General features: G+C 38.0%; 1 protein-coding gene across 11 annotated transcripts in view; it reads right to left on the bottom strand.

The window, feature by feature from the left end:
* Positions 1–1,147: 1,147 nt before the first annotated feature.
* Positions 1,148–26,448, bottom strand: part of DLG2 (discs large MAGUK scaffold protein 2) — a 2,032,915-nt gene continuing 2,007,614 nt past the window's right edge. For 7 of the 11 annotated variants that reach the window (XM_063094165.1, XM_063094169.1, XM_063094163.1 and 4 more), the window contains 7 exons: positions 24,317–24,362; positions 14,081–14,131; positions 12,980–13,081; positions 10,420–10,592; positions 8,291–8,400; positions 3,154–3,245; positions 1,148–1,254 (listed from right to left, as the gene is read on the bottom strand). In XM_063094165.1, coding sequence (XP_062950235.1) covers positions 1,148–1,254; positions 3,154–3,245; positions 8,291–8,400; positions 10,420–10,592; positions 12,980–13,081; positions 14,081–14,131; positions 24,317–24,362 — 681 coding nt within the window. Of the gene's footprint in view, positions 1,255–3,153; positions 3,246–8,290; positions 8,401–10,419; positions 10,593–12,979; positions 13,082–14,080; positions 14,132–24,316; positions 24,363–25,200; positions 25,301–26,448 lie in introns of all 11 variants that reach the window. The other 4 variants (XM_063094161.1, XM_063094162.1, XM_063094166.1 and 1 more) reach the window with 2 other exon arrangements.

Here is a 26,448-nt window from a genome sequence, read left to right as displayed (position 1 = left end):
AACTAGGAACAAAGTTATTCAACTATTTGCATGGCAGGCCCAGGTTAATTAACTAGAGAAAAGCAAAAACTTCCCTTTAAGATCATTTGCATGAGTTTGTCTCAAAAAAGCCATCAGCTTAAAAATGCATTAACCAAATGTTTTCCACGAATATCCATGAGGGCAACTCATTAAGGGATGTGCTCCATGAGAGTGTATCACTAATGTGGAAGGGAGATCATGGGAGGTAAGTAAGGGAGAAGTCTTTGTCAGACTTGGAAGGAACTCAGATGCTCTTAATGGATCATTGGAAATGAAAAGGAGAGTGCAACTTCCAGTTCGTGAATTTGACCGTCTGCTGATAGTGCATACATTTAGTCTTTCAGTTAATTAGTCTTTACAAAATATTTCACAAAACTTTTTAACCTATAGAAATTCATTTCTATACATTTAATATATTTTTTTTGTATAAATTATTCTCGTCTTTAATGCCTTCTTTCAGTTTATAAATGGCAAAATAGACCATCAACAATCCTAAAGCTCATCCCAGGTGGGATTCGCTCCTCTCAGTAAGGTTAGTCCTCCACACACTCGTGAATTTTATGAAATGCTGGTCTTTGCAGGTGCCAAAGAAACTACATACTTATCCTTTCCTGATAGTATGCCGTTTCCAAAGGGACTCTTTTCTTTTTTCCTTCTTTCTTTCACTTGCTTGTTAAGAAACCAAAGGAGGTGCATAGTTATAAAATTTGAAGTGTACCAACTACAGATGTGGGTAATGGGAAAGTTGGTGAGGTTCGAGTGCTGGCAATTTTTCTTTAAAGCAAAAAACACAGAGAGCTCAGCAGCTAAATCAGCTCTGGACATCTGCTGGGGTGAGGAAGCTGCCCGTCTCCTGGGCAGAAGGCCCATCAGAAGTTCATCCCTACACCTGGCACTTTGAGCAAACCAAAGCCTTCCTGCACACTGCAGTGTCTTTTCTGTCCCACCCTTTGGCCCCTCTGTTTCCTTCATGGCTTCACACAGTTTGTGTTGTACATTCATAAAAATTCACATTGACTGCAAAAACATAAATGCAACAAAAACATAAAAGCCTCCAAGTAGTATATTATATATGTTTTGTTCTTCTAAATGCTCTTCTGTCGTTGTCAGAGGCGCAGTAGCTAATTTATAACTTTTCCTTTGAGGGAATCCAGATGAAAGGCCCAGATTGCTCTTCAATAACAAGCTTGCATTGGTTGTATATATCTTCTAAGGTGTCTCCTTGGACGATAGCTGTAACCAAAGCAAACACACACATTCTCTGAGTGGTGAAGAACAATCATTACTTACACAGCAGAAGCTCGTGTCAGTGACAGACAACTCATCAGGAAGCTTAATAATACTTTTCATTAGCAAGAAAAAGCAGAAAATTTACATAAGAAAAAAAAAAGAAAATTTACATAAGGAAGTTCACATCAATGATTTAAAGAAACTCTTTCAATACGTCTCAGATCAGTAATAAGTACGTCACAGTTTCTGCACTTTCTACATGTCGGTCTATAGTTCTGGACAATGAATCATTCATTTATTTAACAGAAATTTTATAGGTGCCTACTCTGAACCAAGCATTGAGCTAGGCTTTTATCACTTTTCAGATTGAGAGTTCTTTGTTTAGCAATAAATCTGGCCTTTGGCAAGGGTCAGATATTGAGATATTTTACAAAGAAGAAATAATAAGCGTTTGAAACTTTAGTTAATCTCCCCAGCCCCCAAAAACTTTAATAGAAAACCCCATTCATTCTCTAAGTGATCTGGTAACCTCGAGGACACCTTTTGGCCACTGTTTATAAGAATCATAAAAAGAAGAAAATATAAACAAATAGCTAAATTGTATATTACCTAAAACACCAAGTCATTTGGAATATATTTTATTTTGTCCTTTGAATGAAAGTCATCTGTAGATAGATCTCCCACAACACATCAGTACTATCCATATGACAACAGGGCTTAAAAATAAATTGCTACTGGGGCCGGCCTGTGGCTTACTCGGGAGAGTGCGGCGCTGATAACATCAAGGCCATGGGTTCGGATCCCATATAGGGATGGCCAGTTAGCTCAATGGGTGAGCGTGGTGCTGACAACACCAAGTCAAGGGTTAAGATCCCCTTACCGGTCATCTTTAAATAAATAAATAAAAAATAAATAAATTGCTACTGAAACATGGCTTAGATCTTCAAAAACAATACTCAGAATATAGTAACTATTGTGTTTTATTACTGAATATAAACGACTGGTCAGAATGTATATTGCTTTGATTTAATTTTGCTACTTGGATGTTCCTTTAGGATGAACCATAACGCATACTGAAAGAAACTTTACATAATATTACCCAATTAAAAATATTTGCAAACTGCCAAGCCACTGGCATATTCTCAGTAAGATAAAAAATAAAACATCTAATTTCACATAAGGTAGTTCCGGAGGAAAATTCTCATTTTTCAAGCTTTGAGAATCTCTTGTAAGGCAAATTCTACAAAGTTTGATCACTCTCTGGAGTTAATCAGTGTTCCATGAAAGCATATACAAATAGAGAACTCAGGATACCCAAGAGAAGAAAATCTTCCTCCAGTCCCCAAACTTCATAATTCCAAGGAAATATTTAATAAGAAAAAAAAGTTTTGCATTGAGACTTGAATTAACTGAAACACAGGGAGGTGTTTCAAGCATGTTGTTCAAGTGCTGGTGATGGGGAGATAGACCTACAGGTCATGAAAACAGAGAATGGCAACCCCTAGGCTGCGTCTCAAGACTAACTGTTTTGGACATGGCCCATTTACAGCCCTAAAAGTTTCTTTTTGAGTTTTCTGATGATATCAGAGAGATAGTTTAATGAGGTATCAATACCCCAAATCTCCTTAATAGCTGGAGATAGTGCAGGGGCATCTGCGGCTCTTGGTTTTGAATAGGGCCAATGGGAATCTGGGAGCTGGCTGCAGCTAAACCATAGAAGAGAAGCCAGAGTTCTGAACCAAATGCATGAAGCAGAGGGAGACTCCCTGCACATGAAACAGGTGTTAGTGATTCTCAACAGGAAGGTTTTAGGGTCCAGGTATACCAGGCCCAGAGGCTTCTCTGTGCCAAATGTCAGACAACTTATCTCCTTCCTCATAGTACTAGGGTAAGTGAACTTACCTGTAAAATATTCTCCAAATTCTTGTTCTAGCTTAATTGCTCGATCATAGGTTTTCTTGGCTTGTTCCTCTGTTAGACGCTTATTCATCTCCCTGATAATGAAAACGAAGGTTTGGTATTAGAACACAAAGGGAATATACTGCATACCAAAGAATTAAAAATATATGGCAAAAACAAACACTGCAGGAAGCATAGTGCAATCTTGGCAGCAGCTTCCTAGTCTGCATTCAGGACTCCTCTTTGTTGGAATAATTTCAGCAGTTTGGACTGCCTGCCAGGGAGCTTGCTCTCTCAGAGGGCAGTTTCTTGGTCCCACACTGGATAGAGGCAGAATGTGTTTCCTTATGATCTGGATTCATTGGTCCCTGTTCTATCCCTTGCATGCCTCTAGAGTAGGGCTAAACTTTCTCCATGACCGATCCTAGGATATTTAAATAAAGGGCTCAAGTGTCCCTTGAGGCCTTCATTCTTCAGAATGATCTGTCCTCCTTCCTTCACCTATTTCCTCATTGGATACAGTTTCTAAGTCTGAACTTTGCTGGTCACCCTTCCTTGGACTTTCTTCTAGTCTATCTCGGCCTCTCTTTCATGTGGGACATAGAATTGAAGCAAATCTTCCAGGGGTGGTCAGAAGGAGGAGAAGAGATGGAGGGAAGGGGACGTAAGCCTTGGTCCATTGGGGCCCCTCACATCTGAGAGAACTAGACTTGACTGTTCTTAGGTCCTGATGTTGTGAAAAGCTTTGATTTCTTGACTTCCTCATTTGCTTAAGGGCTGCTGATCCTCCTCAATGAGTATCCGGAAACATGTGGAGTGCAGAAACACAGAAAGTACTTCCAAAGCATTATAGAAAATGGGGCAGGTTCTTTAGGTATTTTTCAGGACAAAAAGGCATTTCATGTCTCTTGCTACTCAACTTCTGCAAATAGTGAGGCACATCTACAACTTCAAGAGCCCTGAACCTCCTCTGTTTTTATAACCAGCTCAAGGATCTACTGAAGGAGGATTAAATTGAAATGGACACGCAATGGAATAATCAAAAGTGCCAGGACCAAAAATTTTCCAATAGGCAATAAGTAAGGAATTTAGTCAAATAGACAGGATAGAGGAGCTTGGTAAAAATGATTCTCTGATGCTTACTTTGTTTATCTTTGTTCTGATAGGAGAATCGGCTGTAAAGGAATTATGCCTGAGACTATCTGTCCTTTTCTTTTTGTTTGTGTCAACCATTGGTGTATCTTTAACTGTATATAAGAGTTGCTTAATCATTGTAAGATTATTTAAACCCACTCTAGTCTCAAGAACAAATCAAGGTGGGAGAGAAATGGAAAATTCTCTAATTCTCTCTAAAACCTAATCTACTGATTCCAAACGAGTGGCAACTTTATATTCCCATGTTCACCAGGTGTTTAAAAAAAGGCCAGCCAAATGCAAAGACATTTTGGTTGGCCCACAATACATCACAGGTGCATGTAGAATTTCATTTCGGAGAGCATTACTGCCTTGAATGCAGCTTTGGAAGCCAGAGATCTGGGTCTGGACCACCTGGTCTTAGTCAATTCCTTTTTCAAAGCAAATGAAGGAAATTGTCTAAGGAGGAATTGTTCTTTTAATAAGAGTTATCCAGGGTGAGAACTCAAGGTTTTGTTTTTTTAAAACCAACTTTAGGTCAAACAGACTTCCTATTATACCTAGACCTGATATCTTTCAAAAGAGATTTATTAAAAAAAAAAAAAATCAAAAAACTGAGGTTAGATATTAACATGGTCTTTGGACATGATGCTGAAGGCTGAAATATAAAGTGGGAATTTCCTGAACTCTTAATGCTAAAATAAATTCATGTTGTCCTGAGGGATGGTATTTATAATTCTTCTCCCAAATAGTCATAGCTCTAGAAGTATGAGTGAATGCCACTCTTGGGTACAGAAGATGCTGGGTTACACCAAGGAATACTTTTCAGAGAAAGATGGTGATTTGCTCCAGATGTCAAGAAGTCATGTAGTTCTGGATCTTCTTTGAATTGCCAGGTCTGCAGTGGTCTGTCTTCTCTGAATTCCCTTTGCACTTACTATACTGATGACTTAGTTTAGGTTTTTATCCTCTAATATATGAACTTATTTTGTCTCCTTGTCTAATCTGTGAGTTCTTTGAGGGCAAAGACCATGGCTTGTTTATCAGCACGTGGCATGGAGCCTGATTCAACACTTATTTGTTGAATAAAAAGTGAATGAATGAACGAATGGAGAGCTAGACAAATGAGCATAATTATGACATAGTTGAGGGCAGAAGTAAACAGGGCATAACGGGAGCAAGAAGGTAAAAGCAGATTGGAGGTGGCAGGGTGTAGACACAGGAAAGCTTCTCATTGAGATGGGGGTGGGGCGGACGGAAGTCAGGTAGCAGCACAATATAAAAAGAACATCTCTTTCATACACACCCTTGATTTTATGCTCCTCTGAAGAGTCAGCTATGTATGTGCTTTATGTGGACGATACACTTGAGAAATAACATGTGTGATCATGTATCAATGCCTAAATGTGACAGTTGCCATGCTTTTGTTCCAGCTGACCTAGCATTCACTCCTCCCTGGGGAATGGGCAATTCATGCCAGCTTTTCTCCTAAAGTAAAAGCCTTGGAAAAGAGTGAACAGTGAAGCATTTAATAGTTAGATTGCATTGGTCTGAATGTCACATCATTGCACTTGAGACCCATGAATATGGCTGCAGCAAATTATGTCAGATTCATCATCCTTGCTGTGGAATCTAGCCTTCACTGTGTTTAATTTTCTCTGGTGATGAGTGGCTGTGACAGCACCCTAAGGCAAAACTAAATAAGTCATATCATAGCTGTGGAGGGAAAGAGCCCTTCTCCTACCAAGTGCCAGATGGGACTGTCTCCCAACGCCACACTGGACCAAATGAACCGCTACCGCTGCTCCCTCAGGCCTTCCTGGGAAACCATTTGGCCTACCGTGTGTTTATGATGTGAAGACCTATTTTTCTAGTTCTGAAATAGGCTTGATGCTGTTCCCAGGAGGTGAAGGCCACTTTTTAACTCTTCTTTTTAATGTGTAAGCATTCCTTATAATATTTATGATGCTCTTTATAGATTATAAATTACTTTTGAGTAATGAAATGTGTGCTTGCTTAATTCACTTGATTTACTTTGTGCAATGCCCAACACAGTATCCTACATAAGGAGAAATTTAACACATGCTGCTGGGCTTAACAATATTAAGAACCATTATTTTATCATCAATAATTATTTTTCCATGTGCCAACTGTAGGAAAAGCTCTTCACATCATAACTTAATACCCAAATTCACAGGGCTAAAGGTATTTTCAGTGACCTCCTGATTTTATTTTTCATCCTGGTAAGAACCTGTGTCCATCTTTTATTTACAAGAATATATTCTGCTTTTAACATACATCTCTGGCCGTTTCCCCAGAGACTGACTATGTATTTAACTTGATTCTCTCATGCTGCCAGTCCTGCTACCGCAGTCACTTTGCTTCTTCATCCTCAGAAGAGACATGGTTAGTTGATACCCTCTGCAAGTAAATGCTTTCACCCCTGGGAAGAAGTAATTTCTCTTTCCTTGTACTGTCTGTAAGCATAGTTTTCCAGTATGCTGTGGTTCCCTGCCAAATACTCTAGTCTTGAGGCCCAAATGGAGGCCATATTTGAGCAAGGCTCTTGTAACAGACAGCGGCGTCTTCTCTTAAGTTCTCTTGGAAAAGGTGCTGTTTATGTGTTGTAGAATGATAAAAGAGCTTCATTCCTTTATAATGGAGTAATTTTGTATCTTTTATATTAACAATAATAGCCACTATTTATTGAGCACTTGCTGTGTGCTAGAGACTACATGAAGAGCTTTACATTCATAAGCTTGTTGTTTAACCTTTACTCTAGCTCTGTGAAATACTTCTTTCTTTTTTTGTGCAGCTGAGCATTTATTGTCAGCCAGAGACATGGTCAAGTGAAGGTAAACAAGGAGGGGCCAGGGCGATGGGCTCAAATGATATTGGGATGGATTATAAATGTGACTAGTTTAGAGGTGAGGAACTAAATCTTCCAGAGTTCGAACAAGTTACCCAAGGTTACATAATTGATCAATGAAACAGCAAAGACCCAAACCTAGCTGGACCAATTTTCAAGTCTCTGCTCATAGCCTCTTTGCTCTGCTACCTTTATCTACTGTAGCTTTACTTTGTATGGGAGTTGCCTATACTGATTTTGTAGTGAAACTGTACATATCTGTCCAATTTGTTTACTGATTTTTGAGGAAAAATATTTCACAAGTCCTTTAGAAAAGGAAAAAGAAAGAAAAAATCTGAGTCACGCATTGCCCCCTTGTTCATAAAGTGTGCACTTAATATGGAGCTACTGGTCTAAGTTGTAGATATTTTACTGCCATGCTGCTAAGAAAACTCCCTATTAAGAACAGTGGTCTAGGGGCCGGCCCGTGGCTCACTCGGGAGAGTACGGTGCTGATAACACCAAGGCCCCGGGTTCGGATCCCATATACGGATGGCCGGTTCGCTCACTGGCTGAGCATGGTGCTCACAACACCAAGTCAAGGGTTAAGATCCCCTTACCAGTCATCTTTAAAAAAAAAAAAAAAAAAGAACAGTGGTCTATATGTGTGAAGTTTTAATTAAGGAACATTAGAATCCTATTATAGAACAAAGCAAAATGCCAACGGAAAAAGTCTTAAATGCTGTCTGCTCCCTCTACAGAAAACCCACGTTTAGAAAGATTTACCTATGGAACTGCTCTTAGAAGTGAGCAACAATTAAAAAATGATTGCTTCCTATCATTCGGAAAGTAAAACAAAACTAAAAACCCAAACGAAACCAATGTACCCTCAACACAACAACAACAAACCAAAACCAAAATAAACAACTTGTGAAATAAAAAAATAAATCAAGAAACATTAGTGAAGATGTTTTAAGGAACATTATGTCCATCGTGGTTCAAAACAACTTTATCTTTAAAAAAAAAAAGGAATGCTTAAAAATGAACAATGGCATTTCCCATTTGTGAACATTTGTGACAAAGAGCTGAGCTGTTAACAATTTGCTGTGTAATATGGAACAAGGAGTTGGAAGAAGGCCCTCAGTGCCCTCTACTTACATCAGAGGTTCCAGAGACTTGGGTTTAATGAAGATGGCAATGGGATAGAGCTGGGCAACTTGTAACCGCTTGATAGCATTTCCTGATACATCAAGTATACAGTGTTTGCCCTGGTGGAAAAAGAAGAAAATCATGGAGTTAATCCAGAAAGAATGGCCATGATCCAACCAAATGAAAATGTTATGTGTGTTTCAGAGGACAGAATGGGTTGTTAAATTTCTAAAGGTTGAAAAAAGATCACTGCAAAGAGTAAATGAAAGTTGATATATAGGGTCATAACTGAATGTTTGCAATAACTAGTATTTATTAGATCCTTACTAAGTGTCTCTCACCGGGCTAGACATTTTACATGTGTTCTCTCAGTTAACTTTATTTTCTTAAATACCTTATTCTCTGCTCAGAGAACACATGCAGCCATATGTTATGAGACTGCGTCCATTCTCATGAAGTTCATAACCATCTCTGAAGACAATTGTTGAGAAGAAATTCCCAAATCTATGAAGTAGGTATTATTAACTGCATTTTACAGAAGACCAAGGCTTATAAATATTAACTAACTTGCCCCAAAATTCAGTGCTGGTAGCACTCAAACCCAGATCTTGGGCACTGACAGGATTGCTAGTTGGAATAAATAGACATCTCGTTGTCTCACCCTGCCTAACATCAAACTTGGAAGGATGGTAATCATACGAATTTAGGACAATTCCATAGACACATGCTGAGTGTTTATATGTATCCTGCCCTATAAGTGCTCAGTCTAGAGGGCAGACACAAAAAGAGTTAACTTAAATGTTATATGGTTAAATGCTGAAACAGAGTCTTGCACGAAGCTTGTAAATTTCTTGTTTGTTAACAACAAAGCCCTATTATATTATAGCACACCTCATTTAACTTGGCTTCCACTGCAGTAAGTCCTTAAAGCAAGGAGCTGCTTTATAAAATATTTCTGAAAAAGTCGATACATTTGCCACATCATATTCCACCTCCTGGAGAGAAACGGCCTCATTATTCTGAGGCTAAAAGAACTTTAGGCGAGAAGAGAAAATAGCATTTTATGCAGATAGGAACAGTCCTAAATCATTAATAAGGGATGAAAACTCATCTATAATATCCACATGAAAATGCACAGAGTCCAGAGAATGCTTGAACTCTTATGTGAGAAACACACTGAGATGGTTCAAGCCTTTATCACTGTAGTAATAACTTCCAAATTTGCTGTCTGTGAAGTGCAGCAGTTAAATAAAATGCATAAATGCTGTTTGATTATTCAGTGGTCAGAACATGTCAGTTAACAAAAGTTGTATCTCCATGTTCAAAGAAGAAAATAGATACAATTCTGCAGGGCACTCTCAGTGTCCTAACTCAGAGCCTAACTTTTGAGAGAAAAAAATAGACGAAACTTCTTAGCGTATTCTCAGATAAGACATTTACATTTCTTTTTAAAATTTTTGATCAGTACATCAAAAGGAGGAAAAAGGTCATGTCAAATCAGATCAACCCAACAAATATTTTCTCCTGCGAAATCAGTCCTCTGTGTCCACAGGAAATAGAATTTCTCTATAGGCAGATCTTAAAGCCATACTCAGGTGCCTTCCCATCTGTCCCCTCTTGAACATTCTCCACTTTTCCATGCCCCTGAAATTATCGGCAAGAAGGGAACTGCAGCGTCTACACCTCCTCTAAGTGGGAACTTCTGCCAGCAACAGGCTGGGCAGTCCTCTTCCACCTCCCCCTCCACCATGAGGATGTCAAGTTTCCAGAGAGATTAAAAAAAGTAACTCTAACAAAAGAATTGAGGATCCTTATCTAGACAACCAAGAGTAACAAAGCTTCCTTAATAAATTCAGTGTTGATTACTGCAGCTTCAGATAGTGAATCTCCATAAACTTCAAGCTGTTAATTGCCTTTAGGTTTATAGACCCCTCCCCCAAGTCAGTCAGAATACTTTATTCAGATTAGAACAAAGATTAATGACATTGCTGTAAGGTGACTCTCTGCTTGAATGTCTTAAAAGGAATATTTAATCAAAATTTACAATTGCAATCAGGAAAGAGTAATGACCCCCCAAAAATGCAGCTTGCACCTAGAAACCTTCTTCAGGGGAGGTGTAAGCAGACTGGTGAACATACCCTTTCTGCTACGAATCTCACAGACTGCACGCTGGTTCCGTATAAATTGTCATTGTACTGGCCAGCTTCTATAAACTTGTGCTCTTGGATATCTTTTTCCATTTGTTCTCTGGAAATGACAAAGTGGTAGTCTCTGCCATCCACCTCGTAGTCACGCTTTGGCCTCGTAGTATCTTTATAAAACAAGAAATGATGACATTAAGGTGCATTTATACTCACAATCTTCCTTTACACCTATTTTCTCCATCCCATTCTCAACATAAATACATGGAAATATGTGATATGAAGGACCATGACACAGTTAACAGGTATAAGTCTTACCCTCCCACCATAAACAACCACAGAACTGGACAAAATATATGGAACTATTGTTTTCAGGCATCAGATGACAGGTAGTGGTGCGCTGTAATCCTTGAGAAAAGAGAAACGCATGAGGGGGAATTCTACATTCACCCCACCTCTCTGCCTATAGGCTATTTTTAAGTGAAGAGGCTGGTGGTGGCACAGTGCAGGAGACACCGGGTTTCAGCCAGAACTGGGCGTTTGGCTGAGACCCCAGAAAGTCCACATTTGAGAAGGCTACTCTAGACTTCCTTTTCACAAAATCTAAAACCAAGTTGCAACTGAACGAGCTGATCTGTCAGTGAATTATTACCTCCCACAACAAAAACTTAATATTCTTTAAATGAAGAGAACAAAATCCGTACTCTCAACAATATAGCATTATGAAGCTTAGCATACAGCAAAAGATTGAGATGAGCAAGGGAGCAGGAAAATGTATCATAACCAGGAGAAAAAAATGGACACACAGTTATAAATATATTCAGGAATTGAAAAACATGTAAAATAAGGTAATCACAGTTAAGGTGGGACTAGAAGTCAGCAACTTTAACCATTTCACCCAAATTTTCTGGTAATAAGAGAAGGGGAAAGCAATCTAGCAATATGAATAGAAAAAGTTAAAATATTTTCAATTTTTGATTCAGTTATTCTCTTTCTAGGAATCCATCTAGGAATCTAAGCAATCAAAATTCAGATACAGTTTCATTCTTAAAGATGTTCACTATATTAATTTATAAATAATAAGTATAACATTATTACAATTATATTTTAGTTATAATTCATAATCATGAAAAATGGAGGAAAACCAAAATGTCTACAAATGAAGAATGATATAATGATCATTTAAAATATTTATATAAGATTTTAAATAATGTTAAGCAAAAAGAAGTGCTCAATCTCATGGAAAAATGCTTGCACAGAAAGAAAGAGTAGATGAAAATCTACTGAAATATTAACAGTGATGTTACATCTGGGTACAGTATGGGATTCTGTGTACTTTAAATTTTTTTGTTTAACTTTCTTTTTAGCATTTTCCAAGTTTTGTAGAATGAACATTTATTAATTATCATAAAATAGGGCTATAAATGAAAAAAAGAGAAAGAGAAGAGCTTGCAAGATGGAAGGGAAAGTGAAAATGGTGCTTAAGGATGTTGTGCTTCTTTCTCTCAAAAGCAGAAGATAAACTGGCAGCTGCTGTAAACACCCTATGGGTGCATTCGCACCTTCCTATCCAAAGACTTTCTCAGGATCTCTTCCCAGAGCTCTTGCTGGGAACTGTTTCATGAAATACAGCAATTGCCCTAGTCCTCTTTTGCCCATGTACTGCACACATACACTTGCTGCTGTTCTTAAGTATTCCAGGTGACAATTGCAGTACCAAAATGCTAGAGACACTTGAAAGCATAAAGCTTAAAAAACATAGAGTGAGAGAAAAATGTTTGTTAGGATCAGATTTAAGAGCTCCATACCTAATAAATTGAAATTTTCTAGTGGGCTTGTCTACATATGTAGATGGTCTCCACGTATTTCTATGTGACATAGTGGGGGTGGAGATGCGGTACATGAGTAGAGAAAGTATGGTGATGGCGGGGAGGGAAGAGGTAGACCAGACAGAATCTTACAGGGCTACACTCAGAGGGACCAGGATACCTGATGATTGTCTATAATGACAAAGAAAGCAGATTAAAATCTGTAGCTGCCTAGAGAGCAGATTAAAGTCTTATACACTTTATTGTATTCATCCTCCCAAGACCTGAGACCATCAAAACACATGGGAAAGGCTATTTGATTTTGGGATTGACACATGGCCTTAAGTGATCCTGAGCTGGTTTTAATATATGGTTTTGCTTTTGATCTCTCCCATTCTGTGGAAAAAGACGTTTCAGTGGCATTTCAGTCAGTCTATAAGAACATACTGATCTGATGCCTAGCATAAATCCCATGCTGGTTTAAATGCTAAGGAGGTTACAAAGATCCATTCTGCCTTCTAGGGAAGTACAGTCAGTTTGGAGAGAACATTATTATACTTACTAAATAAAGAACAAAACATGGCAGCATAGATGAAAAGTATTAGGCAGAGAAATTAAATTAAGCACTCATATTATAGGTAACCGATCGTACGTGAATCACAGCGAGTCTACTGGAGGAACAGAATTACATTTTAGCATCTTATAAGGATACATGCTTTTTTCCCACAGAAAAGAAAAATGACACTTACGAGGCACGCAGGAGCCAAATTTATCAGGGAATTCAGATATCAAGTCGTCATTGATCCGATCCTTCATGGGGCCCAGGATAATCACTGGCCGGGTATAATTTACTGCAGAGAGAGAAAGGAAGATGCGGATGAGGGGAAAGACTTGGAAATGACTGCAAAGGTGATTCTTAAGGTGAAACTGTCAGTATGAACTACTAACGGCAATGCTTTATTGGATAAATTACCTATACAGGCCTCCAGGGGGAAATTGATATTTAACACTCAGGATGTTGGCTGTGCCTACTTTCTGAAATTTACTAACAGTGAAAAGCAACTGCAGTGTCTGTCAAAGAAAAGAACCATTTAAAGGAGTTTTGCTTATTCTCAGGTTATGCCTACACAATGTCAAAACAACTGAGTTTAGTCAATTGAGTGGGAGAAAAAAAGAATCTAAACCAGCTGTTTGGCCATTGTTTAGACAATGACTTTAGAAAGTAATTGTTAGTAGTAATGACACCTTATGTTTTTATAATTTCCTTTCCTCAGCTCAAAATACTCTCTATACTCTGCTAGGTTTTTCTTGATTCCTTTGTATCTGGGATTAGGAGGAACCCTAAAGTTCATTTGGTACAATTTCCCATCTGATGCTTGAATTTTCTCTGCAATTTCCTTATCAGTAGGCACTAGCCTCTACATAAATGCCTCCAGGAAAAACTCAGGCTCCTAAAGTAGCCCACAGATGGCCTGTATCTTAGACAGGTCTGCTGCAGCGTCCTTCTCAATAGTGAGCTGACATCAGTCTCCCAGGAGATTTTAATTCTGTGGCTAGGGATCTTTAGCGTTCCTTCCCACTGAAGACCACTCATCTGGAGGCCTGCTCTATCCCCTTGGGAGCTGTTACTGCCAATGCCCAGCAGGGAAGTTGTCTGTTTTGTGAAAAGTCGAGAGAGAGAGAGAGAGAGAGAGAGAGAGAGAGAGAGAGAGAGAGAGCAGAGTATGGTCAGGGCACGACTAAGTATTAAGCAGAGTTTATTTTCCTTAGTCCTCCATTCTTTCCCTCCTTCAATGGTGTCACCTACTGTGGCCTAGAAATCAGGAACCACAGCATGCTGGGAAACTTACTTTCCTGTCTTGTGACAGGCTCATAGGAAAGAATGAGGTCTTCTTGTCCTCCTGAGAAGAGAAGAAAGGAAAATTACAGTGAACTAACAACCAGTCATATACTACAGCTACAAACCCACCCTGCTCTGAAACACAGGAAACAGACACAGTTCAGGATTGATTTTCCTTGCTCTGTCTCCTTGACGTATTCAAAAATCCTTTCATTTTCATAAAAATTTAGTGATATTTTAGTGTTAGGTTATCACATAGTCATAACTGTAAGTAATAACTGGCTGCTTAGCTATCTACACCGGGGCAGTGACCTGTGAGACTGCTTTCTGCCTGACGTTGAGAAATGGAGCGCCAGGGCCTCTACTACCTAGTTCATGGCAACGGTCAATCCAATAGCTTGCTGCTACATAATCAGAATTTCTGTAGTTTTAATTTCATCTTCTATTTTATTTCTCAAAGAAGCACATTGTTCAAAAGCAAATGTCTGCTTGTTTTATTTATGATATTAAAACTTCATTTCTATATATAATGTAAGAATTTTACTCTAATATTAATTCATCAGGAAAATGCTGAGGGTCAATTGAAGAAGATCACTGGTTATAATTGCTGCTAAATCATGCCTTGAAACTCCAGAAAGAGAACTAAGGAGGACAATGTAGTAAAAGTGTCAGTCTCTCCAAAGTCATTTGTTATAAGCCTTCTGATTTAGGGTGGGCTTCAGGTCAACAAATAACCATGGAAAGTAAATTGGTTTTTGGCAATTATTTTGTCAATCATCTGTTCAGTCCAACTGATAATTGGTTACGGGATTGAGCCCAATTCAGCTGCAAACCCAGAAAGTCTGCACTTATATTGGCATTAGGCCTACTACTGCCTAACCTTTGGTGGGGAAATAGTTTAGGGCTGTTGAAAAGGACTTCTTGTCTGCTGGGAGACATTGTGGAGGAGGAATAGGATATGATGAGTTTTTCCTAAAACTGAAGGGCAATTAACCTCATTGCTTTCTATCCTCCCCACCCCTGAAACACATTCAGTGTGTCAATGCAAGGTACTGCTCCTTCAATGGCCATAGTGCCAGGAAAAGGTGAGTTAATTTTATAAAATAAGTTAATGTTATAGACGGTTTTGATAATGACAACTGATTTGAGGAAGTTAAGCAATATGTGGGTGGAGCTGTGAAGTACAGATGTCTTCTCTGGAGCCTGGGTAGCTGGGGGATGGAGGTGGGTGTTTTCCTTTTTAAAGTGTGAGAAATGGCCTTGGTGTAAGTCATATCTTATTTCACCCTCGAGGAGGGCTCACTCTCGGAATGGCACTGCTATGCCAAGCTACTTCCCAAAGGCACAGAGAATGGGCTTTGATGCTCCTTCTATGCAGCATCTACGCAGGGCTGCCCCAGAAGTGTTCGGGAGACTTTCCCACATCTGGGCAGGAGTTTGGTGTGTGAGGAGTCAGATTCACAATTTTTTGTACTCTGGAAAAGGATGATTCCCTTTGAATAAATTAAGCTTCTGAAATTTATGGAGTCCAGGCCAAAAAAAAAATCAAGGTGATTGACTGCTAAACCCAGTTATTTAAAGCCTGAGATATATAGAGGTCCTAGGCATTCAAAAGAGAAGTGTAAACATTCTTGGGGAAAAAGTATAGTCTTAGGGATAGAGGCATGACAGGCTAACATTGCAATGCTAGACTTCAAATTTATAGGGAAATCTTCATGAATGATTAACATGTGACAGGACAGTACTGACCATGGGATAACGAAAGTTTTAAGTGTCAGGTGATACTTGCACCTTCCCGTTAGACTAGGAGCTCCATAAAAGCAAGGACTGAATTTCATTGAACTTATGTTCTGATTTCAGTTATGAGAAACAGGATGAGCAATGAGGCCAAAGGTAGGTTCTATTTTGTGTTTCTGTCAATATGGTCATTTCACTTTGGGAAGTGTGGTTTACTCTAAATAAATACAACACATCATGCTTCCATAGAAATCCCTTTCCAGTGATCTTGCAAATCATTCTCATGGGACAGTCTAAAGGCAAACCTTACATAAGAGGTGTGATGTCAGTATGTATAATTTGTGACTCAGAAAACCAGGGCAAAACATAGCTTTAATTAATTTTGTTAGAGAGTTCTATAATTCTTTGTTTGTCCATTACTTTTTGGTTGACTTCTCCAGTTATAAAAGGCCCTGGTTCTGGTTCAGAGCAGTAGTATTGGCAAACAGCAATGGCAGTTATCTCTTATGTCAAGGCCTATCCCAATCGTCGAGGCCCTGTGACAATCATGTAGTAGGGAAGCTATGGAGGTTGCCATTACATAATAGCTGTGAATTCAGCACCTTAAACCAATTTTCACGTTCAGGTTCAAGAATGAGGAGCCCTAGGGGTAATGGGAAGGAGACAAAGAGGGGAATGAAAAAAAAAGTCACAGCAATGAAAGGAAAAAAACCATGCCTGTATGGCACTTTGCAGGTCTTGAGGGGCTTTCATGTCTGTGGGCTTCTATTTTTCACAGCCATTTCTTGAGGTAGGTGCTCTGATAATGCCCATTTTACAGATGAGGAAGCTGAGGCTCAGAGATATTAATGAGTGAGGCCTGTCTGTCTCCTTAGCTAGTTAGCAGTGGAGTCAAGATTTAAAACCACACCTCTCTTTGATTCTTTGTCAGGTATAGCACACGTTTTTAAAGGGCGAGGGAAGTAGAATTCTCTGTGGGGCTGGGGGTAGAGGCAGAGCTTACAAATGAACAAAGGATAGGGGCAGAGACAGAAGCTGAAACCGGGTCAGTCACTGAGGCCATAAGGCGTTCCATCTGTAAACACCAATTTTTTTTTTTTTTAAATGCTGCTGTGTCATCTGCATAAAGCAGTCATCCTTAGTAGTTTTTCTATTTTTTGTTCAAGAGGGGTTGGCAGTTTATAATAACAGCTGACAAAAAGGTACCAACTATTTCTTAGTCTTGTTTTGGCAACCACATGGCTGAAAGTGGGAGAGCAGCACAGAGCTGTGTGTGCACATCAGCAGCTGTCAGAGACTTGGCAGAGGATTGGTGTTTAAGCTGGAAGCAAGTCACTATGGGAGACCCTAATATGCCTTCAGGATAGAGAAAAGCAAGATGCTGTTCTTTAGGAATTCTTGGAAACTAGAAAAGAAAGAGGAGGGAAGTAAAGACCAACAGCAGTGCATTTAATGTTTTAACTTTAGTTTTGGGTGCCTGCAAATGATGATTAAGAATAAATGAGGTTCTTAGAGCCATAGAATGTTAGTGCTACTAAAGGGTTGCAGTTCTTGTGATTCACACATGGCAAGTGCATAGCCCATGTTGTTACTCCCCTAGTTCGTGTCCTTGACAGACATCACAAACTGATCATTGCCCACATTACTGCTGAGCCTCAATGTGGACTCGGAATACTTCTCAATACAACTCTTTAGGCAGTTATTACCAATTGGTCAGAGTTGGAATCTTGATTAAAATCTATTTGCTACCTTTGTTCTAATCTGAGCTACTCACTTTACGCTGGAGAGAACTGAGGTTCAAAGACTTTGAGTAATTTCTTCAAGATCACTAGTATATTAGTGGCTCAATGTCTTCATATGATGTTCAGAAGATTAAACTAGTCAATGTAACTATAGGCCTTAAAATCAGATTTAGTACCTAGCAATGTAATATAAATGTTGCTGTTTGTATTAATTTGATAGATGGTATGGAATGGTTGAAACGCACTAGACAAAACATCAGGAGGCTTAGATTACAAACCAGAAGAGTGCAGAATATGTGGTGTTCAGAATTAAAAGGTCTTGGATAGACTTGCAGTGCGACCACTTAATAGTAAGGTACGGAGTCTCTTGGAGCTTCAGATTCCACATATGTAAAGTGGGCTGTTAAAATAAGATATATCTGGTAGTTTTGTCGCAGAAGTGAAATGACATAATAGAGGTAATACAAAATTGCTTTAGAAAGACTGAAGAACTAGAGACATCTAAGGGCGATACTGAGAAGATCAACTTCAGTGGAGAAGTCTTGGGGCTCCTCATCTGAACATCTCAATTTCACTTAGATCATTTCATCAAGATCTTCTTTTGAAAATCCTATTTAACTGATTTAGCACCAATGGATTAGAAGGATGATCATCAGCTCCCACACATCCATGACAATATAACGAGCTTTACTGAGCTTTGAGGATGGCAGGTCTTCAGCTGTAGAGATTTGTATAGTTCCTCTTATACCTGCTTGGTATTTATTGCCTCCCAATACAAGGGCAATTGAAAGGTATGATATAGGACAACCAAAAGTACGAGCCTACAGTTTACTACTTTATTGGCAAAGAAAAATCTGGAATTAGTCCATAATTAAGATAGTTTTGAGGTAGCATTTTGCATAATTAGACAATGTGCACTGTAATTAACTGCATTTTATCTGGTGCTCCATATAGTTAAGACTTGGAAAAATAATGATTCTATAATGCTTGAGATAGTGCAGCAAAGGTCCGAGCTATTAATTAGAAATTGAGGTTTCGTGCATGTATGTGTGTATTTCAGAAAACATATGGGACTTTTGAGTAAGGTTGCCACAAGGTGCATCTCCAGGATGCAAAGTGAATGGTGCCCACTGGATTATGAAACACAGTGGCTTGAACCTTATTTCTCACCACTGACATTTTTAAAAACCATTTTGTCCCCAGAATGGATAGGAATGGTTCTAAAAGTAAAATATAACACCTGGACATTGGTGAAAAAAGGATCTTTTTTGAATTTGTTTATACTGTTATTTATAAGACAGAAAGTTAGTCAAAATTTCAGCAAATGCCAGGAATTCCCTAGAAAAATGCAGCTTATTTTGATTCCAAAGTTGGCATTTTCTGGAAAACATGTCTGTCCCAAGTCTCTGTGCCTTTTGTTGCATCACTGCCCTTTCCAGAAAGTTTCTTCTTCATCTTGTCTAGCTGGCTAGTGCCTCATTTTTCTAAAGCTCAGCTCAAAGGCTACTTCCTTTCTGAAACCACCTCCGACGTCCCCACTAGTATTGAGCCAGGCTTCTATCCCAGTACCTGCCACACTTGGTGCACTTTTTCATTTATGGATCTCTCCTCTATGTATGCTGAGATCCAGAGTGAGTGGTTATTCATATAGTGCCTCATGGTGTCCCTGAAGAGGACCTGGCATATAGTAGATGCCAAATGAATAAATGAATATTTCTCTGGAATTCCTCATATTTCCATCCTGGAGAAAGAAATGCCATTTTTCTTCTCTGAGCTGTGACAAAAGCTCTTCTGACTTTTGTTCATTTGTGAATAAAACAATCTGAGTAGCGACCTTCTGTTACCTTAGGTAAGACCCAAACCAATACAGATTATTAGACTCTGCATTTGCCCTATTACTATCATAGAATCCAGTTCCAGCTCCTCTCTTCTCATAGATAATTCAATATGCTTGCAAGTGTTTCCTTTATTCACTCAATAAACATTTATGTGTATCTACTATTTGAGACTGAAAAGAATTATTGATGTCATCTTGGAGCATCACTTCAAAAACTTGTGAAGCAGCTGAAAGCCTTGGACCAATTTTTATAATTCAGTGATTCTGGGTAAAATTTTCCCACCTCTAAGAGAGGCCTATAAAATACTCTATAAAAGAAGTACCAACGGAAAAGGTAGTTCTTGTGTACACTTTCCATAAAAAGGACTGAAAACACACGGTATAATGTTTCCCTTTTCTGTGTCTGTATCTACTAGATGGAAGCACAACACCAGAAAATTAAAAACTGAACATCAAGGAAATCAGTGTCATTGGTCTTTATAAAATCCAACAGATGAGTTATATTTTTTCTCGTACTAACTGAGAGCAGCTCAGGTGTCAGGGAGACAAGCTTTTTTTGTGGTTTTTGTTTTGTTTACTTCTTCTTGGCCTGGTTTCTTGTTTTAAAATCAAATGAAGAGAGGAGGAGGCATAATTTTTCCAAAGTTGGGATAATTATATTATAATAGGAAGAATACAAATGTTAAGGACCATGTCGACAACAAGAACGCTTTGAATCTTTCCATCGATAAGACTTGATGGAGTCCCTTCTGTCAATAAGACTTCCACCAATAAGAATATTGGATGGTTTCAATCTCATGTGGTTGATCAAGGATAGCTCATCACGTTTCCTCCCCCCCCCAATGTCATTCCTAGGTCTGCATCATCTTCCTCCTCTGGCCCCTACCCTCCATCTCCCATCGTTTCTTTTTTTGGGCTTCTTTCCTGTTTGTCACCAGTTTGATTCTCCAAAACCTTTTCAAAATCCAAAGTACATTTGCCATACTCCAAGAATACTATTTGGCACTCCATCTCAAAAAGGCATGGTTTTGTAAAGTACTATGCTATAACGGGGAAGAGAAATACCCAAACACTTCTAGTTTTCAATTAATACTATATTTAAGCGAAGGCAATACCAATTTCTGCCTTGGTTTCTGTGGGTCATACGGATTGGGCCTGCAGTTTTCTAATATCCTTGGCAATTGCTTTTTGGGTAACCCATTTCACCAAGAAGTTCAAATTAATATTGTAGAAATTGTAAGAATTCCCATGATAACATGTATCTATGTTAGTCACCAAAAACCAGTATGTAGGTGGTAAGAAACCACAAGGACTCATCAAAAGGATGTGCTTGGTGTTTGGTGAATATTTTCATACATTAAGCAAATGGCTTGAGGTGACCAGAGACCAGAAAGAATTTTTAATTATAGTAGTTACCTACCTTTTCAGTTAAGCTTTCTCATTCAAAAAGATTTGTTCACATTTTTTAAAAAAGTGAGTTCCTTTCAACATCAGAGGATGAAACTTTTTCATTACTTCTCCAACCATCAAATATATAAAATTATAGGTATTGTAATGTCTATCTTGAAATATTAATCAAGGAGAAAGTGATATGAAAGATTCACACCTGATTTAAAAGGAACACTGTAATTTATAAAACTGCTCTCGTAAAGAGGAGCCAGAAACAGAAAGGAAAAGGCAAAATGGGAAGGAAAATAAAACCTTGATGACTTTTCAACCCTCCTGCAGGAAGTTTAAATTATTTTGAGGGTAAATTGTCAAAATTCACCAGGTTGAACTTTTCCTGGACCTTCTGTGTGAGGATTGAATCACTGGGTCACAACCAACCATGACTGAAATTGTTTATTAGCAAGGCTACTGCTGCTTGCACAAATCACATAAGGTTCTGCTGATGGCCTTACGTCTTTTGTATCTTTCCCCATCAAATGATGATTTCATTTCAAGCCATTTGCTTTGGATAAGGATGACAAAAGGCAGCAATTGAAAAACAACAACAAAAATCTGAAATGACCACAACAGGCAATGGGGCAATTGCAAAGAAAAGAATCGCAAACCAAAGCAGTAACTTACGGTAGCTACTTTCGCTATCGCTGGCATTAGAAGAAACATGTTCTGCAAGAACAGCACAGCAAATTAAAGAGATACCAAGCATTGGAGAGCAGCCAGAACTGAAAGAAATGCACTCATGCAAGGCTACCAGAAATGTGAGCAAAAGCAAGTAAAAGGCCGCATAGGAGACTGCATTAAGAAAACCAGATAAGATAAAGAAGATGAAAACTTTATCTCCATTTTACAGGAAACTGCTGCTTGATTGCTGTTTCTTCTTTATAGCAAATGAAGAAAGTATGTTTAATTACAAAAAATGTATAACGTCAACCCAGATAATTTTCATTTTATAAACACTATGATCCATTCATACAGCTCTGATTTTCCAGATTCCTGTTACAAAGGCCAGTGAGTCTCAGCCGAATGTTTTCTTGACTATAAATTCAGGAGCTTCTGGTGTGTAAGGCACTGTTTTCTTGCAGATTTTTTTGTTTCTTTATTTTAAAGTATTTTATAGAAACACTGCATTTGAAATCACCAACTGATTCCTAGAATCCCTTAATTCACAGGATGAAAGGGGATACTTGAAGATCTTTCCTGCTTCAGTGAGTAGAAAATCTTGGAGGAAGAAATGAGTCACTAAACAATGTTTTGTGAATCAGCTCATTATTTCCTTGTTTTCATTTTAAGATTCTTGCTTGGGTAGCTATTGGATTCTGGAGGAATGGAACAGACAGGAGATAAATGGCCTGATACCCAGCCTAAGTGCTGGCATGAAGTATGTTTTTAATTCATGCTGAATGGCTTACTTATACAGTAATATTCCAAATTACCACACAAACACAACTTGGCTAACATAACAGGCTAACATAACTGGTTGTATGCCAGAATTAGAGCTTTTATTTCTAAAATCATTTTCTTTCAACTGAACTATTTGTTAAGTTACAGAAGATAAACATATTGGCTTGTCAACTTTTTTGTATATCACTTTAAATGAAAAATATGTGACTGATTCCTGAAGCTAATTAGCAATAACTTGTTTTTGAAAAAGTGACAACTGTTGCACATTTTTAGCAAGAGGAAAAGAATATATAGCATTTTTCTCTAAGAGTAAAAAAGTGCTTTAAATTGTATTTGATATTACACATTCTTGCCAATTGGATAGATTACTTTTAAAGTATGAAACTAATAAAAACCAAAGAATGGGTTAAATTTACATGAATCATTTCTCTTTATATTATATATACAAGAATTATATCACTTATTTGGAGACACACTTTACAAGTGCAAAGGGATACTAGGGAAAGAAATGTGGGTGAGTCTTTGCAAATCCATGTTCTATTACTGAAAAGAAAGTCAAGACACATACCCAACAATAGTGTGTCTTCATGTACATTATTATTTTAAAGTACTTTGAATTGGGAATGACAGGGTTTTGTTTGTTTGTTTTTGATTTTTACCGTTTAAATCTGTTCAATTTTTAAAAAGTAAACATAACATTTGCACATTCTGGATTTAAAAGGGCATCACTCATATTTTTGACACTCCAATAGCAATACCTCTTAGTGGTGCTCATTTTATAACAATATATTAAAATGCTTATTCCCCCCAAACTAAAAATTTACATTCTTCTTCTGGTGGTGCTTGTTGCTATTCAGATAATGTCAAAATCAATATTTGAACTTCAGCCACTAATTCAACAAAAATTTCATATCATATCCCATATAGATAAAGTTTTCATCTTTAAGGAGTTCAGTACTCTTGATTAGATTCTGCTTTCTACATATACATATCTAAAAAAAGTCCAAATTAACAGTTTAAATTATTAAGGGTAACATTGTGCAGGGTTATATAAATAGCTGTTGAAAACAAAGTGCAACTCAATGCTATTTTATTTTATACAAATGAAATGAACGGCTTCTATAAATATTGCCCATAGCTGTTAAATTAAAACAAACAAAACAGAAGAAAAAAATTGAACATGTGATACAGTTGCAAATGACACAATACTCTGTTCTCACTTCAGTGGTACCTACACAATGGGGTTAGTATTAGAGACAAATCATAGTATAGTATATTGATACATAGGATAATTATTTTTAATTGTTTAGTGCAATGAGACACAAACTAAAGACATGAATAACTAGTAAATGTAAAGGTTTAATATATTTTATTTTTCACTCTATACTATAAAATTAAAACCTGATTATGTAATGCAGCTAATAAATCACTGATAGAAAAGCAAATTAATACATATCTAATACTTTATCATACAAACGTTTCAAGCAGGATCACTGCAAGTCAAAAAAAAAAAAATCAACCAGAGTTAATAACAAAGATTTATTCATGGAAAACCAAATAGCTTAATATTTACTTTTTGAGAACGCATGTTTCTTTTGACTATAAAACAGCTCCTTTACTAACAGCAAAGTACTAAGATTATGAAATTTGGTAAGGCCATTAAATATTTCCATGTGAAAAGGCAGAAGAAAGAATATAAAGTACATTTCTATTTTGCTCTTCTAGAACATTTAGCTCATCCTTTCTTTCAACATGGCTTCTTGCTCTCTGGGAGGCATTAGGAGGCAGAGCAAGTGATGCTGGGGTGGGCATCAGGACCATGTTGATTATACCACAGGGTCAGAAAGGGAAGGTGTTAACTGCAGCAGAAGTTAGAGTGCCTGACACACTTTGCTTTTCAATGCTGACATGCAGAACAAAACGACTGAAAATTATTTTGTAGGAGCATTCACAGCTAAGTAACAAATAAAACTTGTATCTTGTGCATGCTAGGAGTGAAAGGCCCTCAAGAAAGGGAACAAAAGCCAAACTCAAAAGGAAAGGAAAAGAAAAAAAGTTACAGCGACCATTCCTGGAAACTTACTCAGAGTCTTTGTTCCATAACCGTCGTCACCTAATCCGGGGATGTCCTGCATGGAAGTCCCCAGAGAGAGCAATGAGAGAGGAAGAACAGCCACGGAAGAGGAAGGAAGAAGTCAGTGGAGTTGAAATGAGTACTACCATGACAGACCGTGTTGCCTAAACAATCTGGATCCTGCTCTCTCTTCCTTTGAAATGACTTGTACCCCAAACTCCCTGGGCTGAGACTCAAGAAGAAAACTCTGATTTGTATGGAACTTAAAAGGTTTAAGCAGAAGATTGTAAAAAAAGAAAGAAAGAAATATTTGGTAAATGCCATTTTTGTCCACTGTTGATGTTGCCACATAAATATCTCAGGTAGAAGAAATGATCTACTCAATTTTATGACAAATTCATAGATTTAGTATCCACTAATACAAGCTCATTGCTCAGCAAATAAGTAACATTTGTTGGGAGGGAAAGAGTGAGCAAATGTGCTAGTACTCAATATAGATAATTGACTTGCTCCCAATTAGGTAGCATTCCAAAAAATACACGTGGCAATGAGATCCCATATTTCTGCCCAGAATAGAATTTGTCTCAAGCCCTAGAGAGTTGCCTAATAGAAAAGGCAAACCAGACCCAGTCCTGATCAAAGATAAATGTTGGTCAGAAGCGAAGTCCCAGCTTCAGCAAGTCCCTTTCAATGAATTCTGTGAAGAAGAGCCACGTGAAGGAAGGATCCAGACTGCAGTCAAACACTGGTCACAGTAGTAAGACCTGACCTGCCTGCCTGCCGTGTTGTTTACCTAGGCATGTGGCGTGGGAGAGCCTATATCATGCGTGTTATCCGTGAGGAATTTGTTTCTTTTGTGTTGCATGTGACATTATCTTCAAGAATCTACTTACGTTCAGGATCACTGGTTTCCTGCTCACTCTGCTCCTTGTTCTTGTAGAATGGGAATTTTCGTGAAAAGATGAAGCTCTTTTTACGCTTGTCATTGAATGACTGTGAAGGAGAAAAGGCATGGGGCAAAAACAGGGGACGTCTAATTGTTGTCACACTCATGCTGACAAAACAACTAGTTTGTAAAAGCAGAGAGAGCTGTCGTGACGCAAGTGGATACTCTAAAGAGGTGCCACAGGGTTCTAATGGCAGTTTTTATTTTCAAGGAATGCAAATTCTGAATGATGGCACCTTGGAAAAATTTTCTCCTAATCAAAAGACTGGTTACAGATAAAATGGTGATGGAGAGAAAGTCTTCAATTGGAAGCAGAAGACCTGAGTCTTTTTCCTGGCTCTAGATCTTGCTAGACCATCACTTCAGGAAGGGTAACTGAACCTCTCTGAACCTCAGTGTCTTCCTCTGCAAAATGAGGGTAATGATAGCAGCTCTTAGGTTATGAGACTCACGTAAGATAGAATAAACATCAAGTGCTATACAAATATCATCTCATGATCATCAGGTAGAACACGCTTTATTAGAGAAATTAGTTTTCAGTGTCTAGATGTCTTCTAAAATACCTTGAATTTGGGTTACTTCAGCTTGGATTTAATTAAAACTGCACAGAGAAATGTGTAGATTTATATGATAATTGTAGTCTCACACATAGATATATGATGATTATAGTATAAGATTTTAATTTAAAAGATATTTTAAAGGTAATTTAGCCAAAGCCCTCATTTTGTAGACAGGGAGTCAGAGATACAGAGAGGTTGAGTCCCTTGCCAATGTCACAAAGCTAGTTGGTGACAGCCTGGACAAAGCCAACCAAAATCTGTTAAAATTGCTGCTAAAGAAATATTAACTTGATATGCACTGAGCAAGACAGAAATGACAGTCACTCATCTATATTCTGATATGATAAAAATTATGTAAGATGACTGCCTTTAACAAATTATGTAAGATGACTGCCTTTCAAAATTTTTAATTCAGTCCATTAGCTTAAATGGGACTGAATCGAAAATAATATACATACATCATATAATACAGATATTAGAATTTATTCACTCAAGTGAATATCATTTGCTTGCCTGGAAGACTCCTTAAGAAAACTGCATTTATTCCATTGTTGCTGTTATTATGTAGATGCTATGTGGGGCTGCTCTTTGGGAAATGTGTTCACAGTCATCTTACAAGCTATAGGCCATGAAAG

This window comes from Cynocephalus volans, chromosome 4 (assembly GCF_027409185.1).
Source record: "Cynocephalus volans isolate mCynVol1 chromosome 4, mCynVol1.pri, whole genome shotgun sequence".
NCBI classification, from domain to species: Eukaryota; Metazoa; Chordata; class Mammalia; order Dermoptera; family Cynocephalidae; genus Cynocephalus; species Cynocephalus volans.
Note: the sequence above shows the minus strand (reverse complement) of the source record. Positions and strands in the feature narration are given on the sequence as shown.